The sequence below is a fragment of the Rhopalosiphum padi genome, chromosome 3 (genome assembly GCF_020882245.1).
Source record: "Rhopalosiphum padi isolate XX-2018 chromosome 3, ASM2088224v1, whole genome shotgun sequence".
In the NCBI taxonomy this organism is placed as follows: Eukaryota; Metazoa; Arthropoda; class Insecta; order Hemiptera; family Aphididae; genus Rhopalosiphum; species Rhopalosiphum padi.
The window spans coordinates 52,010,085-52,031,484 of NC_083599.1; the positions used below are offsets into that span (position 1 = coordinate 52,010,085).

Sequence of the window (21,400 nt, forward strand, 5' to 3'; positions counted from 1 at the left end):
TTAAATTACAATTTTTTTTGGTAAATGATATGCAATAAAAATCTTGAATAAACTGATAAATTTCAATTGCGAATTACGTGACATACTGACATAGCAGTAAGTAGGTTGTTGGTATACGTACAATAATACTTGTCTGCAAAGTTGATTTGAATAACTTCTATAATAATACATTTAAGAAATATGTTAATATTAAAAAAAAAACTCCATACAAAATATATGCACATTACGAAAATTTAAACGATTATTGTTTAATGCAAATTAGAGTAGGTACACTTTCTTAATAGACACTCCAGTGTTTATAATATTATTATGGTGGATATCGGGCTAGCCCATTTTTTTGAAATTAAATCAATATTACGTATTATATAATATGCGTATGTCTAATTAATTTCACCCGATTCGGAGTATATATTATAATAAATTTACATCAAACAGCTTAATACGTAGCTGGTATTGTATAGTTAGTTTCGTCGTGTATGAGAGAATCGAATTAAATGGAAACGCGATCGTTGAGCAATCGTCTGTTGTAGGTCGCGTCAAAAGTTCTCGCGGGGATGTGCGATTTCGCTCATCATCTTCCTGTCAAGGTCGGAGGCCATTTGTTATTCTTTATCGCGTCAAACGGTGACGACGATGCTCATCTGCGGCCTTACACATATTACAGTATAATAATAATATATATATATATAGTGTGTAATGAAAAGTGAAAAAAAATCCACAGCGATAAATAATAATAATTTCATACATTAACATTTTATGCCTTCCTTCCTTTCTTTCGTTCTTATTCTTTCTTCATTTCTCTCATTTTCGAAACATCGCCGTACAGCTCCCGTGCGTTATTTTTTTACATTATAGGTAAGTACGTGTAGGTAGGTACCTACCAAATATTGTGTTGATGAATTCCTACGAGACCGTACGTATGGATACAAAACACCATATCAAGTCGAGACTAGAATTTCTACAATAGTGTTTTAGCTATCACAATACACGGGCGTATACTACTTATATATAATATATATATATATATATATATTTAAACATATTATGAGACATTATGCATATTATAACAGCATTATTATAATATATTGGACAACCGTCATAATCGTTGTGGCCCATACCACGTGGGCGCAACCTACCGATATATTGTCGACGCCGCTATATATTATAATGTTATTGTACCGCAGCTACTATTATATGAACGTACCTACTACCTTCTCACTGCTATTGTGTATGAGATAACTTAAAAGAATAAAATATATCTTTTTGTGGGCAACACGTGTATTATATTTATGCATATATAGATTATAGATAGATATACAGGCATTAAGGTGTATGGGTAATGAGCGACGACGTGTTTATGCCAACAGCAGTAGGTACCATACCTATATATATATATATATTTTGCATAATAATAATAATGATAATCCTGTTTTTTTAACACCGTACACTTCTTACATACGCGGTTATCTAATAGAATTTTTTTTCAATCTCAACTAAAAACCACCAAACGTGTTATGAAAACTTGATTAATTCGCACTTTTTTACGATATTCACGAGACAAATACCCTAACGCACATAATATACATGTATATGGTAGTGAGTTGAATATCGCCCAAAAATAATTCTATTGTCCAAGGTTAAAAACACGTTTTTATCCATGATATTTACTGCATAATATATATATTTAGTACTTGTGATATTTAATTTAAGTATTTTATTTGAAATTGTAGTGAAATGTAGGTAATTGAGTACAACACAGCACGTCCATAATTAGTAAAAAATATGATTATTATTATCAATTTGAATATTAAACATACCTAGTTATAACTATAGATATCAATAAATCGTATAAGCTAAATTATAAATGAATGTGAAAGTATCTCTATGGTAAGCAGTAAGCTTTATGGTAGTAAACGAAAGTAGATAAAATTGGTAAAAATATAAAGAAAATTGTGGGTGAAAGTAAAATAAAAAACACAAATTTGGATATAGTCTGCAATATATGAAACAGTTAGCAAATCTATATTATGCTTGTGTAACAATAAGTATAAATGTAAAATGTATAATACATATTCTAGTTTTATGAATATGTAAATAAATCAGCAAATCGCCAATAGATCAAACTTTATGTTGGTTTTAACATTTTATATTTTAAATGGTTTAAAATACTGCTTATAATTTTCATATATTATCTATAAGTATGACTAAGTTAATTTGGACTCTCTAATATTTTTCTGTAATCAATGCGCATGATAATAATTGGACAACTTCTATGTTCATGTATATTTTACATGGTACTTGATGACGAAGACTATCTATCGAAAAATATTACCTTCGCCCTTTAACCGTCGTTCAAATGCGAAAGTGCATTTTATAATTGCTCAACAACATACAAAGCTATGTTACAGCATATTGCAACAAATCACAAGATTGTTTTTTTCTTATACAACAACGTGCAGTTAAATGACCCTGAATGGCTGAGTGGTATTTTCATGACGCATTCAAAACCTTTTCTGAAAATTTAACAAATATTTTAATCTGTAACGATTTCATCTCTTAACCTTAACATTTAATTGCAAGACACATGAAATAACCTATATACCTACCTAAAGTGCTCGTGTTTCATTATTTATTTTTTGCATTTCAATAGATAGTTCTAATTGTAAATTATAATATACTTCCTTATTTTTTTATTTCAATTATATTAATTTAAAATAATACCCAATACAGATTTTTAATTTATGTAATATACTAATATGTTAGTTTATTTTTAAAACGCACCTATAAGTTATAACCTATACCTATAGAATTTCTATAATCTCTACGTTTTCAATTTGCATGTATCAAAATTAGTTTTAAAGTATTTAAAATAAATTTATTTTGCTAATGACATTACATACTTAAACTTAATAGTTAATATCATATTATTCTCTTCTCAACTCTGTATCAACTAGACTACCTACTAGAGTATTATTATATTCATAGGTTGTACGTAGATAACTAAAATACCTTTAAATAATAATATTATTGATATATATATTTAAATATAAACACGTGTTTATCGTTTGACATAAATTTTACAATTAACATTATATTAAATATAATGACTTGTAAACAATGTTAAACAAATATTTCATTTTACTTATTAATTATTTTATTTTTATTTTAGTTAGTAAATAAATTATTGTAAGTACATTGACTTAATGTTCATTGACCATTGGCTAATGCCTATATAGTTTAATAGTTATATAGATATCTACAAGCACCTACCTGTCCTATCTACTACCTTCATTAATTAAAAAAATAGTATAAATATTAAATCATTGATAATGCGTTTGAAAATTTAAGTTGTAAAATCATATCAGGGAAAATAAATCAATTGTTTAAGAACTATATTTTAGATTCCGAACGGAGTGAAAATATATTGATTTTACAATGATGTGTGTTTTTTTTTTTTTTGTGTGTCAGTCATTACGTTTTGGAGTAGTAATAGTGCTTTATTTTTTACTTCAGCCCCTCTTTGAAAAGGAAATTTAATCTAGTTGGTACACACTAGACTAGTTGGGGTCAAAAGTAAAAAATGTTCAGTAGTTTTCAAAAACGTCAGGAAAAACCCTGAAAAAGTAACGGAAAAAACGGGAATTTTTACGCATAACCACTATTCTGTAACTCAAAAAAGAATCATTATAAATACTTAAAATTTTCACAAAATATTTATATTAGCGTTATCTATTTACGATTAAATTTTCAAAATATTTAGAATTTTTTTAAACTTGTTATAACTTTAAACCATTGAAATTTTCGATTTTTTTAAATTTTTTTTCTTTCAAATGCCAATAAAAAAATTTTTTTAATTTAATACAAGGTTTATTATATGTTATTTTTATTGTAGTAAAAAAAAATCAAAAATCGTAAGTCACAATTTTTGTTTATAAGCATTAAAAGTTCACATGTTTAAGAAATATGTCAAAATCACAAAAATTGCAAGGAATTTTGAAGTTTAAAATTAAATTAAATTTTTTGTAATTCATACAAGTATCTAAGGTTAAAAAAACCCCAACACAAATTTCTCCATAACTTTTTCTTCAAATAACTGTACAAAAAAAACTCCGGCGTTAATTTAGAAAAAATTTTATGAACGTATATGAAATTAAATTTTTTACGAAATCGAGTAAAATAACGATATATTACGATTTAAATATAGCCATATAGGTAATAATATAATATATCCTACTAATTATCATTGACTAACAAATCATTTCCGTTCAGAATCGTTTTTCGTATATACAATGATACCAGTCGTTGCATTCAAATTTAATACATCCATTATAGTAACCTACTCTCCATCTCTACTATACAGCAGAGCGATACCCACTTGCTCGCCTTTTTTATTTTTGAATGCTATTGATGATCTGTATAAAATATTAAATTTTTAGGTTTTAAGGTATTTATTTTGAGAGAATACAAATATTAATTTTTGTAACTTTTCACGTATTTATTAATGTCGATAATAATTAATATTCTATAATTATTATAAAACAATTTTATTCGTAATTTTTAGATGGATGCTTTATTTCAATTTTTTTTACCACACCCTTGCTTAATACGTGTGTATATCATAATTATTATATTATATATATTTTGTATCTATTCCTGCATGACTCGTATTCGCGGTAGTATACGTAATACATAATACATATATATATATATTACTTATATATTACTATAGTAGTTATTGGCTTATATTATTATTAGTTGATACTGGATAAAAGGGCATACGTCTACCAGGAAACAATATTACCTATAAGTTATAACTCATTATATTTATTGTCATGTATGGTGTACACATGTTTGTATTAATTGATAGAGGCAATATTATAAAATCTATACCTATACTACTGGTTTCGCCCATCACATATATTAGTGAGCAACTTATATAAAGTAGCTTAGTAACTGAAATAATATAAAAATACAATTAAATAAAAAATAAAAACCATAATAAGTTATAAGCACATAAAAACATTAGTAAATGGCTGACTTATTATTAAATCAAACAATTTTAAATAATAAAAAGAATATCTGAGATACGCTTGATATGCTATATAAAATATATTGTACCTAACTTTATTATTCCATATGTAGTGTGTACTGTATACATACATATTTAAAAAAATACTAAAAATGTACAAGAATAAGATACGTATATGCCAATATATTAGGTAAGTACATCGTAAACATTCTTAAAGTACAATGGTCGGTATCATAAAATTGGTTAATTTTTGGCTTACAAAATCATTACGTTTGAATAATGTTTTTTCTGATGTCGTAAGAGCTCATAACATGTTTGGAGGGCACTATAGTCTATATACTAAATATTATGTATGTAATGTATATAGGTACTGTTTTATGTAAATTATTTATAACTATAAAAGTGTATAAGTTATATATCTTATATTATGAACATGAATTAAATCTAAAAAGCAGTAATAACCGTAAATGCGCTAAGATGACGTTGAATACAAAATTATTAACGATTTAAATCGAAAAATGCCCCAAATATACCATACGCGTAGCTGTTAATCGAAACCTACTACAATTATTATAGTGGATTATGATAAAGTATGATAAAGCGTGTGATAAATTAACAAAAAAAATTAATTTATAATTTCTAAACATTTTTTTAATTATTATAATTTTTTTTAATTGATTGTTCTACAAATTTGAAGTGATACATTTTTCTCGTACGTATTTGAATCATCATAAATATTATTAGTAGGTACCTATATTATAGTACTTACCTTACAAATTACGATGAATGTTTTCAGCACTGTCTTCACCACTAGCCTTCTTTGCTTAGTGCATGTACTGTTCCAGCACCATTTGGACACTGTTGAATAAATACTTTGTTCCAATACCTAAAATGAGACGCAATGAGTGTTGACGTAAACACTCGCTTTAGGTGCCCTCTGATCATAATAGATATACTATATCTGCTCTGTAGAGCGGTTTTTCAACGTTTCCACAGATATGATGGAAAGTGCTGTGATTTTGGTGGAGGCTAAAGAATCATTCAATCATAATATAGAGTATTCTATAAGTTGGTAGCAGAGGACATCTTATCAGTTAAAGAGAATGAAGAGCATGCTAGAAAACTTATGGAAAGACGCTTAGATGAAGCTGGAAACTATCGCTATAATGATGCTATTGGAGATGCCGCCCTCCAAGTCTCTTCATTCCTTCTCCTATGGTACCATGGGTGAGACGACGATAACGGCAGATCCACTTTTCTTTTATTATGTAAGGGACTCAACCCATCTTGACTTTATTAAATCATAAACCCATACATATACATAATATATGATAATAGATGTAGGCTTTGACTACCACCGGATGTATTGTTATGATTTTGTATAATTTCCCTGTTATTATTGTGCAGTAAACGATTTAACTGAAGCGGAAAGAATATCATCGTAGTTTCCAACTCAATTGTGATACTACAAAAAAGTATATCAACATAATATTATAGTATAACTTATTTATACATGTCATACGTGGCTTATATATACTTACCAACAAAAATGATATACTTATTATTTTATATATTAATGTCCAAACGTGATATACTGGTATCCTTTTAGGATATCGAGTACTCAAACTTTATGTGGATTTTGAATGCTGAACAGGTAAAATTGTTCGACCGTACATCGCTGAAAGTTTTGCAATATACATACCTACTATTGGCACTTTAGTTATTTATTACCTACTTATTAATAATAAGTTATTATTTAATCTGGATAATAATGCGTTATAACTTAAGTTAAATTTTTTAAGAAATTTTATGCCTCAATATATTTTTTATTTTAGATACAACGAATGAAATTGATCTATAGGACAATTTTATATGACCAGCGCCCTTTTGTACATAGTAAGCTTTGATCGTTAGATAGTACCTATCCAGAGTTCTGTTTTATAAAATATATTTTATTTTGAATATTGACTAATACAATACAACTTTAATTTAGAATCAAAACATTAAATATTAGGTATGCTATATCTTATAGTAGATATTAAGTTATATGTATTATTATGTATCATATGTGTTATATGTACATATTCTAATTTTTTGCAATTACCTTTATTATACTAAAATTTCACCAGATATACAAATCGTATGTTTGTCGCTTCGTTAGTTACAGTACCTACTATTGTGATTGAGTTTACCATACATACTTGCATTATAGACTATAGGAGGTATTGAAAGTATTAAAAAATAACAGAGTTAAATATGTGTAAGATATAACTTATATATTAAGTATGTTTAAAAACCTATCTGTTATAAGGGGAAATAAAGCATTAAATTATTGTGTTTACCATATTTTAAGGCTTTAATTTTATTAGGCATTTTTATGGTTTTATTTTTTTTTTTAATATTGATCGAAATTATAGGAACCAATGTAGTTTTATTAAAGTTTCACAGTAAGTATATACGTTTTTAAACTGGTAGTGCTTTTATTTTATCATTTTAACGGCCATATTTTAAGTCCCAATGCCTGAACTTTGAAAAAAATAGCTTACACGAAAAGTACACGAAAATACACCCGTTACAAATCATACATATCATATAATTATATTTTACTACAGCTCATCACCGGTCGTTTATTAAATAGGTATTCGTATATCGCGTCACTTGTAGCAGCATCAGCAGCAGCAGTAGCAGCAGCCCACCTCACATCGCGAGGCAGGCGCCTCCGCGCGATGGTATACCTAATAACAACATAATATTATACAGTGGTCAAGGCGTCGTCATCGTCGTGGTGAAAGTGCGCGCGTGCTGGTGGCGCATGCGCGCCCGAGACGGCGTGCGAAACGTGTGCGGCGTATTCGCGGGAACGGTTGTGGCGGGGGAGGCGAAAAAGACCTCCCGTCAGCAGGAAAATCGGGCACCGAGCTGCTTCCCCACCAGCCAACGAGCCCGTGTATTTATTATTATGGTGTTTACGTCGCGTGGAGCGTATAATATCGTGACGCCGCCGCGGAGACGATAGGGGAAACGGCGAACAGATCGTGACGGGACCTAGGATATCTACCTATACACCGGCAGTGTTGGTCTGCGTTGCTCATTACACGAACCCACACGCAGTAGCGATGACGGGAAAAGCTGCTCTGGCCGTCGTGCTCCTGATGTGCCTGTCACAGGCCATTGACAACTGTAAGTATATAATATGCACATAAATATGTATACATATTTTGTTATAAATATATTATAAGACGACGACGACTGACGATTCTATATTATGGCAATGATAATAAATTATAATGAGATACTGCTTACCTATATAATATACACAATATTGTATGATATTCGATTTTTTGCGATCGCAGTCCGCAGAGTCCTTCAGTCATCAACGAATTACCTATACTATTCGCCACTGTAATATAATTGATATTTACCTACTACAATATAATAGACAATAGTATATACCTATTAAATGTAGTATATAGGTTCACACTCCAGACATGTTCAAAAATCTCTGTTCTTTATTTCCCGGCGGTCATAGCGTCGTCATTCTTTCGTAGAACATTTTTCCAAGTACAAGACACACATTTTTAGTACTTTCTGACGTATAGAGTATAGGAAGATCGTGCGTGCACATTTTGCAAAGGGATTATCTAAAAACTGCTGTCGTTAGACAGCGTGTGTATTATGTAATATTATATTATACGTATTATAATTGTTTTCGATTCATAACGAACAAAATCACGAGATAGCCTGATAGTTATAATTATGTGATGATAAATTTTAAATTTTACATATCAGTAAAGTGGTTCAAAAAGAAAGCAATTCGTGAGTGAAATAAAAGTAGCAGAGTTCGTTGCTCTCGATAGTTTGTTGCACAACTACGATTTATAGGTACACCTGCATTATTATCAAATATACACGCAAGCAGGCATTGAAGAGTTATTTAAACTATTTTGACATTATTATCGTGTATACATCATTGATAAAAAGCTTTTTTGTACGATCCGTTTTTATAATTGTTTATCTATTTTTACAAAATAAATATTGAATTCTATACATTCCATATTAATTTAAAATATTATGGTTGCCTATGTGCTCTGTACTTGATTGTCACGTTTTCTTGAATTATGTCATAAACTCATAAGTAGTCGTGATCACTTAAATTCTCGGAACGACTAGATATTGTAAACAGATTCGCATCATAATTTCATTTTTTTTCTTTTTTGAACGCATTGAATTAATTGAACATGAACGCTCTTCTCATATAAAAGTGTAATCAGAAATAAATTTTTATAGATATTAATTATAAATAATTTCTCCATTGATATCGTTTGCAATTAATGTATATGGGAGACAATTGGGAGTCATTGCAAACCTGTCACATTTTTCTGTGTCGTCGTTCGAGAAAGTGGTCTAATTTGAAATATATCAATTTGATTTATTTATGTACCGAACACTAGATAATATATGATATTTTATATTTGAATATACTATAGCACGTATATTTGAGAATATACACATATTTCACATATTTGAGTGGGTCTATCTAGGAGTATGATTTGTATATGACGTGCGATTCGACCGATTATTTTCTCTTTTCGTCATCACTCGAACCAAGAAATATACACCTGTGTAATATCAACGATTTCCAACGCCTTTTACTCGCGCGTTGCCTGAACAATGGGCACCACGGCCATACTACGTGACTTGGCCGCTATACGTTCAATGAGCCCAACCTGCAGACTCTACATATAGAACTGTACTATTATATTATTATTGTGTTTTGTTCTGAGAAATATAATGACACTCTTGTATATAAAACAGCTGAAATACAGAATATAATATAATATGACAAACACACCCACACACGATACATGTGATTATTAATACATACGCAAACTATACACGTACCTACCTTATATAGTATATTGTAAAGTATTGGTATTATAATTGACGATTTGTCAGTACTATGTATGTATATGATATAAAGTAGAATTTATTATAGTGTTATCTATTCACCGCATGTTATTGGCACTGACGCCAACGGCCAACCTTGATCAGTCAACTCAAAGTCTTGATCAATTGTTTTCTTATTTCTTGTTAGTCTTTTTGACTTCAGACAACGTGTATAGAAATGTCTTTATACAGCTATACGTCTATACTCTATACATGAACGGCTGAACACAGATCTTCGTTCTAAAATTCGATAATAGGTAAATGCTGACCCGATTAGCCGTGCGCATCACTGTGTTATCCATATGAGGGAAACCTGTGAAAATTATAAATAGATAATATATTAATATGTCTTATTATTATATCGGATTAAAATAAGATACTTAGGACATTTTAGTACGTCAATCAATCAATTCATTCTTGACTCTTGTTTATACTGAAATCATAACGTTAACACTGCAGTGAATAAACCTGGATCACCTGGAATTTTGAGTAGGGAGGCCTTTTAAAATTGTAATATTTTAATTTATTTAAATAGGGAGACATATATTAAATACAACTTAAACTTTTTTGAAAAACAATACAATAAAAAAATTGAATTTCGTTTTATGCAGGCAATGGGTTTATGACACCAAGAGAAAAACGTCAAGCTGACGAAGGCGATGAACAATCAGTAGATGAACTGTGTAAAAACCGACCAGCTGATGAGTACTTTCGTTTAACCATCGAAGGTGACTGTAGAGACGTCGTAAGGTAAATATTTAAACTTATGAATAAAATACGTATAAATACATCAAATTCGTGTCTAATAAATAATAATATTATTTATAAACTAATAAATTGTAATAGATAGACGTGTCAATCACTTATAACTTTATACGTAATGTTGAAAACATTGAATAATAATTATTCATTCCGTTACATCATCGTATAGCTACAGCCATACCCAGTGAACGTAAGCTTTACCATGACGTCGTTTTTACAATTGATTAACCTCAAAATAGCGACAAATAAACTATTAGATTTTTGAAAATGTCTTTTAGTTTAAACAGCATATACGTTTTGCTTTAATTTAATGCAAGTCATTATTTAGTGAAATACATATATATATATTATACAATAATGATAAAAAACAAACAGTAATGCAAAGGTATTAAAAATTCCAACAAATATAATAAATACACTAATAAATAATATATACCCACAATATAATTAATTATATACGAATTTAAATCAATTATACTTAGTTTTGCTATCACAAAATATTTTTTCTTCAACATTTGAGTACATTTTATCAAAACATAACTATATACCTAACTATAAATATTCTATAGTATAATTCTTACTAAAATCAAACAATTAATAGTTTTGTTAGAATTTTTTTTTTTTGGTAAATTCTACAAAACATTAATTGTACGTTACACGTAGGCCGATTCAGTGCATGTCCGAAAACTTTGTATTTTTTTTATTCGTATGATTGATGCCCACAATAGGTGCGACCAAGCAGGCGAGAACGGCATTACCCGTCTCGCGGGCGTCCGATGCCCTCAAGGATTAGCTTTTGACATTGATCGTCAGACTTGTGATTGGAAAACTCGTGTGAAAAATTGTGACAAATTAGATAGTAAGTACGACGAACGGCCGGAGAAGGTGGTCTATGGGCTTTAAGCAATATACGTATCACTATTGTTATTATTTGAATCAATATAAAACAAAATTCAATTTGCCCTGGTGCTAATCTTAAGTCTGCGCAGCTCAAAATACACCCATACTATTTATTATATACTAAGGAAACTACTACCTAGTATTATAATTGCCTCAAATATCATAAATATGCCTTTGCCCGTGTTCGTTGTTTTTACTAACAATACCTAACATAACCATTATAATATAAAGTCGATAGGTATATTTTTTTATATAATATACCAATATATATTTAATGGTGTCTTATTTACATGAACCTTACATGCATTGCATCTGTTTGTTTTGGCTAAAATAAATTAATTTTCAGCATACCATCGATTGAACGTCATAAAAAAGTGAAATTAAGTTAAATTTGACAATGTCTTTTTTTAACATAAAAATAGCATGAACGCATTTTTTCCTTCAGGTGCACTAAAGCTGGTATAAAACAAATCACTTGTCCGTCTGGTTTGGCGTTCGACATAGATAAGCAGACGTGTGATTGGAAGGGTAAAGTCACCAACTGTAACCGTTTGGACAGTAAGTGGTGATATCACTGTTTAGAGGTGAAGGACGAGAGTGTGAATTGTACATTGCAAAAAAAAAAAAAAAAAAAATTAACATATTATAATATGTTATATTATCTATTATTCTATGTGAATGTATGTGGTTTACCAAAGAAAATTAGTTGAGTAGTTTTGAAAGACCTGTGCGCCAAACACAGGTAGGCTTTTTTTAAATTAATCCCGGAATCGTGTTTTTCTTTCTTTTTTTTAGAAGATGCATGTAGCTTTAGTATATATAGGTATTATTATTTATCAATTTTTTTTTTTTAGTTTGAAAACGGTTATAATATAATGCTTTATTATTATTGACTTTGCATGTGCTTATTTTAACAATTGTTTTTATAAATAAAATAAGACTAACACTAACATACGCTTATAGCTTGCTACATGAATCATGATTAATAATTTATTATACTTAAAACATTCAAAACGTTTTTCAATGTTCAATTTTTTTTTTTTACAATATTATGTATTACTTTTTAAAAATAAATGTTATTATCAGAAGTTATTTATCAGTTCAAAAAAAAATAATAGTTTATCCATTAAATATTGACATAAATACAAGTATCAGTTTTTTTATATACGCCTAATAATTGACTAAAATTCTTTTAATATCTTAAGATCACGATATTCAATCAAATCACGAATCTCGTGCATGTTTAAACGTGACTTACATTTTTATGCAACTCATAGGCAGATACGCAATCACATAAATCCAGTTCCATTTAATCGCCTAGAGAAAAAATTAATTATATTAAAAACGAGTTTTAAAAACAAAACTAAACTTGAATCATCGAATTTATCAAACGATTTAAAGTGTACATCGATTTCTGGTTTTTTAGACTTTTGTGTTTGATATTATAAGAATATATTATATATTCAACGATAATAATTAACAGCACGAAGGTATAGCAACAGAACAACCGGTCTTTAAATTGCATAAAAGTACATTATTCTTCAATCACTTTCAGTATTCCTGTTTACAAAACAGATTAATATTAAATTTAACAGCAATAAGTTCCAGATAGACCAAGAATATAGTTACTTTCTTCAATACCTTGTAAAAATATCAACTACCAATTTAAGATTGGTATAAAAAATTGTATAATAATAACATATTTTTATTTACAGACTATATAATATTATATTGTAGCGAATAAAATTAGATTTGTAGTGCTAGATTAGTGGTGGTTACCTTTTGTAAAATATTCTGTTAGATACTCATTACGATAAAAACTTCTATATCATACTTTTATAAAATTAATGAAAATCTTTTAGCCTACATGGAAATGTTAGACTGTTTTTCCGTAATTGTTTATCTATATTACTGCACTTGTTATAATTCTATCCATCGCTTTTTCTTAATTAGATTTTTTAGTAATTACTAGCAATAATAACTACCTATTACAGTTAAAATAATATTCAACGTCTTAAAATGTATTACTATGAAATTATAATCTTACGAACGAATGCATAAATCAAGTATAGAATAAGAATGAATTTGTGTAATTTTTTGCGGATATCTCACACAAGAAAAAAAAATTAAGAATAATAAAATTAAATAAGTTAAACGCTAAAAGTTGAAAAATGAAATGAAATTAACATTTTTAACAAGATCGTTATTGAAATACGTTTCATAATATTTATTTTAAAATTAAATTTTACTCAAAGTATCAAATGATGAAACCAACTCTTAAATAGAAAAAAAAACATGTTCATTGGCGTTGAATATTATATAACATGAATTAATTTAAATTTAAAATCTATAACCCTATAACCTTAACTATTTTCAGAACCCAGAAAAGCTTTACCAAATTTGAAAACAGATGAACCAGTATGTCCAAAGGACCAACTACAATGTGGTAACGGTGAATGTATAAACAAAGATCTTTTCTGTAATGACAGAGCAGAATGCAAGGACGAGTCTGATGAAAACGCTTGCAGTAAGTGTTATCGGTTATAGTAATTATGCAACTGTTGAACTGTAACGTGATCGATTACCGTTTACAATTTATATTCGTGACTTTAGGCGTGGAAACTGACCCGAACCGTGCGCCAGATTGTGATCCGAACCAATGTGTGCTGCCTGATTGCTTCTGCTCAGCTGACGGTACCAGAATACCCGGTGGATTGGAACCTAGTCAGGTATGTAACAACAAAAGTACAAAATTATTTACGAAATTCTCAAATTTTAATGATTCTAATGTTTTTTTTCTAATCTTTATTTTTGGAAAATATTTTAATGTCTAACTAATAGGATTTAAGAAAATTTTAACCAAATATTGCATAAATTAATACATTTTATTTAACTAAAATTAATTGCAGTCTAAAAAAAAAAAATATATAAAATAAAATTATGATAAAAGTCGTTTCTTGAATATATAAAAATATTTAATTAATAACGAATTAGATTTTAACGTTTAACATAATAATCTTATAGGTACCTCAATTGATCACTATTACATTTAACGGTGCCGTAAATGTCGACAACATGGATTTGTACGAAGAGATTTTCAATAACGCGTTGCCTAACCGAATGAACCCTAACGGTTGTTCTATCAAAGGAACGTTCTTCGTGTCGCACAAGTACACCAATTATGCTTTCGTACAAGAATTACATCGTAAAGGACACGAAATCGCTGTGTTCTCGTTAACACACAAAGATGATCCTAAGTACTGGACTGGTGGATCTTACGACGATTGGTTAGCCGAAATGGCCGGAGCTAGACTTATTACAGAAAGGTACTTAATATTAATTAATTTTATTAATTTATTAACGTTTATATATTTAGTGTACCTACTAAAATTAATTATAATATGAAATCGTTGTAACCACTTTATTATTAACAGTGAGAATATCTTTATTTTTTTTTTTTTCTGCAATCAAAATATTTTATTCGACGATATAGAATTAAGTATTTTAGTATTTTAATATTTATATTATAATATAGAATTTAAGAAATCGATAAATACTGGCTAAAAATGTTTTAATACGTTTTGAGCCGTTCTTACGAATTTTTCCATTCTGGAGTAAAAGCATTTAAATTTCACAAAACTCATTAGCATTTTGCTTAACACAGTAGTAATGTTTATTAAAAAAAAAATTTGTTTATGCACGTTACCTACTCCTAAATCAAATTAACGTTTACGATACGTAAATACATAAAGGGTGTTGTTAATTGCTAATTAACAATACAATTTACTTAGAACGACGCTACAGTATTGCCATACATTTCATTATATAATTATTTATTTAAAAATCCTAATCCAATAGATTTGCAAACATTTCTGACGGTTCAATCGTCGGCATCCGTGCGCCATACCTGAGAGTCGGCGGCAACAAACAGTTCCAGATGATGGAACATCAGTTCTTCGTGTATGACGCTTCCATTACCGCCTCCTTAGGCCGAGTTCCCATCTGGCCATATACCTTGTTCTTCAGAATGCCACACAAGTGTAACGGTAACGCCCAGAATTGTCCTAGCCGAAGCCATCCAGTATGGGAAATGGTCATGAACGAACTGGACAGACGTGACGATCCAACTTTCGACGAATCTCTACCAGGTTTGTTACTAGATTCGGTAGAAAAAAAAACCTGATAAAACTTTTGTTCACCTACTTCAACCCGTACATTATGTTGTGCTATTAGGTTGTCACATGGTCGACTCCTGTTCGAACATCCAAACTGGTGAACAATTCGGACGCTTACTCAGACACAACTTCAATCGGCACTTCTCTACCAACCGTGCCCCATTAGGATTACACTTCCACGCTTCTTGGCTTAAGAGCAAACGAGAATTTAAAGATGAACTGATCAAATTTATCGAAGAAATGTTAAAGAGAAACGACGTATACTTCGTCAACATGTTACAAGTAAGTGTCAACACATTTATACCCGTAAGTTGGGTAAATTAGAATAAGTAATACATATTTATATAATAATTATGATATGTCCACATTAACAAATAACGAATAATTATACAAAATATCTAATGGTTTAATAAATTTAATATGTAGGTACCTAATACCTATACGTACGAAAAAGAATGTCACAAAATAATAGTTCTAAAAATAAGTAATAACTTTAAATAGTAGTTTTCACTAAATACAGTAAGTTAACTATAATGTAAATGATAACTTGTTGAGTACCTACGCAAATAAAATAGAAAATTACTTACCCATTATATTACAGTATTAATATTCAGCGCCGTCACACATTTTGGTATGATAAAAAAATATTTTTTAATCGTAATGGAAATTCTGCTTTAAAGGTTATTCAATGGATGCAAACGCCTACCGAATTGGAAAATATGAGAGATTTCACAGAATGGAAAGACGAAAACAGCAAATGTGATGTCAAAGGACAACCCTTCTGCTCGCTATCAAATCCCTGCCCATTGACCACCAGAGAACTCCCAGGAGAGACTATCAGACTGTTCACCTGCATGGAATGTCCCAATTATTACCCATGGATTTTAGATCCTACTGGTGACGGATTCTCTACGAGGAGAAAGCGAAACGTTCACTTGAACTTTAAAAACAAAAAAATAAATCGCTACGTCTAGTCACAATTCAAATTCAATGTCAGTTAAAATAAAGACATCTCATTTGTGATTTTTTTCTGTTTCGTGCTCTACATTTCATTGTTTTTATATTCGATAGAAAGTAAATTTGAATGTAAAAATAATATTCTAATAGTTATTATGAGTACAATATTATTATAAGTTTACTTAAATTATTTTATTCATTTTTTTTCTAATTTTATATTTTTACATTTAATTTTGCTCATTTGAACAAATTTGTTGTATGTGTTTTTCGTTTGATTTAATTTAATGAAAATTATTTTAATTGTAGAAAAAATACTTTGTAAAATACAGTAGCATTTGAGCAATTTGAAAAAATTCATTGCACTTTATATATATATTGTATAATTAATTTTAGAAGTGTCAATAAACTATTATTTTTGTTTTTATTTTTATGTTTTGAAAATATTTTATAGACATGAGTACATAACTTATATTGGTAAATTAATTGGTTGATAAATACGCAACTGTAACAGATTTAACTGATATAATAGTGTGACGACAAGAATTGAAATTTAAACCCATTCAAATATCGAAAAACTTCACCAAAAATATAAAATAAATTATTTTAAAACGTATACCTATATATTGTTATACATTTTAAATTAAAATTATTAATCATTAATTTGTACATAATTTACCCTCAAAACAAAAAAAGAATCGTTGGTACTTGAAAATTTATATTTATATTTTTACTTTTAATTGTTATTTGAATAATAATTAATTTCTGAATTAGATAAGTACTGGTTTTTCGATCTTTTGGGTGTGAAGTAACCTACCTATTATATATATATAAATACCTAAATAATCTAACCTAATATCATAAATGTACGTATACAACATGCATCTATAAAATTTATCTTTTGATCAAAGTATGCAAATGATATCTATAGCTAGAGTTAGAAAACATTAATATTATAAGTATTTGGTGAAAAATTCAATCAATTTGTAATTATGTATACCTATTTTAAAATGTTGTCCTTTTCAATAATACTCGATTTCCGTTAATTTAAACGCAGGATATACATAACACACACCTACTTACTTAAAGTTTGGCATTGTTGATTATTTTTCGGGGTACAAAGATTATATACAGCCTTGTCTTAACATGCAATCTATTGCAGATTAGAGTCTATTTGTAACCTTTAAGAGGTAGGAGTAATCTTCAATTGCCTTAGTAAGTATATAGAATATAGTTAGTACAGTTTCGTAAGTTTTCGTTAGTATCTACGCGACAAAAAACTACCAATAAGGAAACGCCATCAAAATAGCTAGTATGGTAAAAAAATTAGCAAATGTGGCATTAAGTATCTGCATTATCTGCTCAATTTTTTAAATTCAATGACTATCTATTAAAACATTGCTTCAAAAATTATAATAAATATTAAATAATAACAAATAATAATAACTGCATAATAAAGTGCCTATATACATAGGTATGTACCTAGATACTTGTACTCGAGGGCGCCGAGTACAGGGAGGCTCAGCCGCTCAGGGGCTGCAACCCCCAAGAACTCGATAAGGTGGAGCTCAGCCCCCTAAAATTGAAATTGCTAATACTAAAATGTTATAACATACAAAACAACAAATAACTATATTTTAGTAATTGTTAAACGATTAGTAATGTTTAGTAATTATTTAGGTAACACTGTAGGTACATGTGTTTATAAAATAGTGAGCCCCTCATGACATTTTTTTTATAATATTATTCAAATGTAATACAAAACAAAAAGAATCTAGGTACAAGCAGCGTTCTTAAAATATTAATATTTTACCAACTGTATTAAACTATTAACTACCCTATTTATCTGATAAAATTTTTGAAAATCGATTTGATCTTGTCATTACATTTATTTCACACCGACTTAATAACAAAAAAAAAATTTAAAACACTTAATTATTCAAGATTTAAAAATATAATTTTGAAGGGTTTAAAAATTTAGTTTATTTTAAAATTTGTTTTCAAGTTAACTTCATGATTGAAAAATTGAAATATATTTTTAGATGTTCGATTAGATTACTACTTACTAGGATACTGGATCATTAGTTGATACAAATACCTATACAGTATTGTATACTGAGTATACACATATTGACATAAGAATAAGATAGGTTAATTTTGGATATTTTAATATACAGTGGAAGCCGCTTATAAGACTCACTTAGGGACCAGCATAAAGTGAGTCTTATATCCGAATGAATTTTATAGGCGAAGTGGAGAAAAAAAATTGAATTACATATTTATGAATTTTATTTTACTATATATTTTGCTTTATTTTAATTTACTTTAATAGATATAATATTAAATATTACATATCTATATTATTGAATAAATTTAAAAATTCCGATAAAAAAATTAAAATTATAATACATAGGTATACATATTATAAAAATTATTACATATTAATAAAAAATTATAAAAGATGTATGATGTATTTATTATTTATGAAAAAAAATTATAATTTTGGTTTGTTTTGAGTATTAATATTTCGAAAATATATTTCTCGTACTCATATTACAATAACAATAATTACAAAAAATGCGATAAAATTTATTGTAAATACATTAAAACCAGAAATAACCCAAAAATATGTAATTTTTAAAAACCAATTTATTTCTAAATTTTAACCAAAAATGTTTATTTTTTACGAAATTTTAGTCTTATAAACGAAGTGGTGAGGAGTCTTAAACCGATTTTTTATAATGTATTTGGATACGTCCGCGGATCGTTTCAGACGATGTTGAGTCCAATAAGCGACTGAACCTTATATCCGTGAGTCTTATAAACGGCGTCTCCTGTATCTATTATACTTATACTTTATAGTCACCTATTGGCTATTATATCAAATGATGAAATGTAACTTATTTTTTTTTCAACATGATATTATGTTTAATAGTCTATTATTATTTCAATAGGTATATTATGATAAATTACTAAAAAGTACAGAATAAAGAAGTTCGACACATAGATATAAACACTAATCAGGTTAAAAGAAAAATATTATGTGATGCATAATTATTAACGCTCTAATATACTAAATATTTTTTAATTTTAATTAAATGATTTATCTGACGAAATTAACAAATATTCTTATATGTAACAGTATAGGGAACATCCGAACATCACAACTTATTAGTAATAACTGATAACTATTATACGCGAGTATAACTTACTTACTTTTTTTAGACTTTGAATTTGAACACTACTCGACTTTTGCGAAATTATTTTGACTCAACCTTCGTAAATGGAATATTTAGAAAAGTAGAGAATACCAAATACATACAACGATTTGTAATGATCACCGAACAAATAATAAACGCGAATCATGGAATAAAAAATTTAATTATTTAATTGACCGCGGTAATTTGACTATTAGAATAGACTACTGGACACTCATCCATAAAACTAGATTGGAAGTAGCACCAAAATACCAAATAATGTGAAATTAGCAGTCAATAGCATAGGTAGAGCCTTTAAAAAAAATAATAAAATCCTATACACAAATTCAACTGGTTACTTTGTGCTGACGAATAGGAAATCGTTCTAATACAGTTGAAGAAATTTTAGAAAAAAAATTGGTCATAATGACAAGACCTAGAAAAAAATCATAATTTTTTAATTTTTTTTTAATAAATAATTTATACGACGAGAACAAATTCAATTAATAAAAATGATTATTTTTATTTACATATATACATATATGAATTTATATTGTTTTGTAGGAATAATTAATTCAATTTATTTTATATTTTGACTCGATAATTATAATTATTGAATTTTTTTTTAAATAAATTATTTTAAATATTATTATAATATATATACCGACATTTTTCTTAGGAATATATATTTTACATCAAACATGTTGCCACGATTTGTATATTAAATTGGTACCTACCTCTTTGAAACCAAAATTTAAAATATCTAAATGATGGCATAAAATATATATAGTTACACTTAAATGTTAAAAACAATTATCTGACCCAACTATTATTTAGTTAATTCTTTAATTAACTAAATTAACTGTTTATTGTTAAAACTTAGTATTTTAATTTTTCAATCAATTTGAGGTAAAAAATTGTGGATAGATTAAGTTAAAATCTTATAACATTTTTATATTAAGTTTACTAAATATTGTTCTTTATATTAACTTCAAACTTAAGACTTCTATAGAGTTAAATAAATTATTGTGAAAACTCTTTATAACGAAAAATTCTGTATAACGTATAGTCACTACTCACTCTCAATAACGAAACAATATGTTATGTTTCATAACACTATTTTCCTGTTAAGTATTATAATTTATAAATTATAAAAATAATCGGCAAAAATACAAAAACGATTACATTCTTTCATTATCTATTTTTAATATCGTAATAATACCATTATTATCGATATCGAATAAATTCATTTTATTTTACGTAATTTCTAACAATTTTGTTTTTTTTAAACCCTCTCTAATATGAAAACTCTCTTTAACGAAATATATCTCTTGGTCCAACTAAACCAATTATAACTTAACATTCCAAACATTGAAAAACATTTCTAACTCAAGTATATTTTTTATTAACTTTTCCACCTTAAGAAATATTAATAT

At 28.1% G+C, this 21,400-nt stretch overlaps 1 protein-coding gene across 2 annotated transcripts; it reads left to right on the plus strand.

Moving 5' to 3' along the window:
• The first annotated feature begins 8,023 nt into the window (after positions 1-8,023).
• LOC132924251 (chitin deacetylase 1) lies at positions 8,024-17,194 on the plus strand. 2 transcript variants are annotated; one of them, XM_060988443.1, is made up of 9 exons: positions 8,024-8,209; positions 10,588-10,726; positions 11,467-11,597; positions 14,016-14,165; positions 14,252-14,367; positions 14,663-14,964; positions 15,497-15,786; positions 15,872-16,095; positions 16,494-17,194. In XM_060988443.1, exons 1-9 carry the CDS (start codon positions 8,146-8,148, stop codon positions 16,785-16,787), a joined length of 1,710 nt encoding a protein of 569 aa, XP_060844426.1. In that variant the 5' UTR covers positions 8,024-8,145; the 3' UTR covers positions 16,788-17,194. The 2 variants fall into 2 exon arrangements, with proteins under 2 accessions (XP_060844426.1, XP_060844427.1); XM_060988444.1 differs by lacking the exon at positions 11,467-11,597 and adding an exon at positions 12,084-12,196.
• Positions 17,195-21,400: the final 4,206 nt, after the last annotated feature.

What these genes read in the sequence shown, in the direction of transcription:
- LOC132924251 (XM_060988443.1), top strand. Translation starts at nt 8,146, where the DNA reads ATGACGGGAAAAGCTGCTCTGGCCGTCGTGCTCCTGATGTGCCTGTCA. An exon ending in GACTGTAGAGACGTCGTAAG is followed by an intron (nt 10,727 to 11,466) that starts GTAAATATTTAA and finishes TGCCCACAATAG; the next exon opens with GTGCGACCAAGCAGGCGAGA. An exon ending in TTTCGACGAATCTCTACCAG is followed by an intron (nt 15,787 to 15,871) that starts GTTTGTTACTAG and finishes TTGTGCTATTAG; the next exon opens with GTTGTCACATGGTCGACTCC.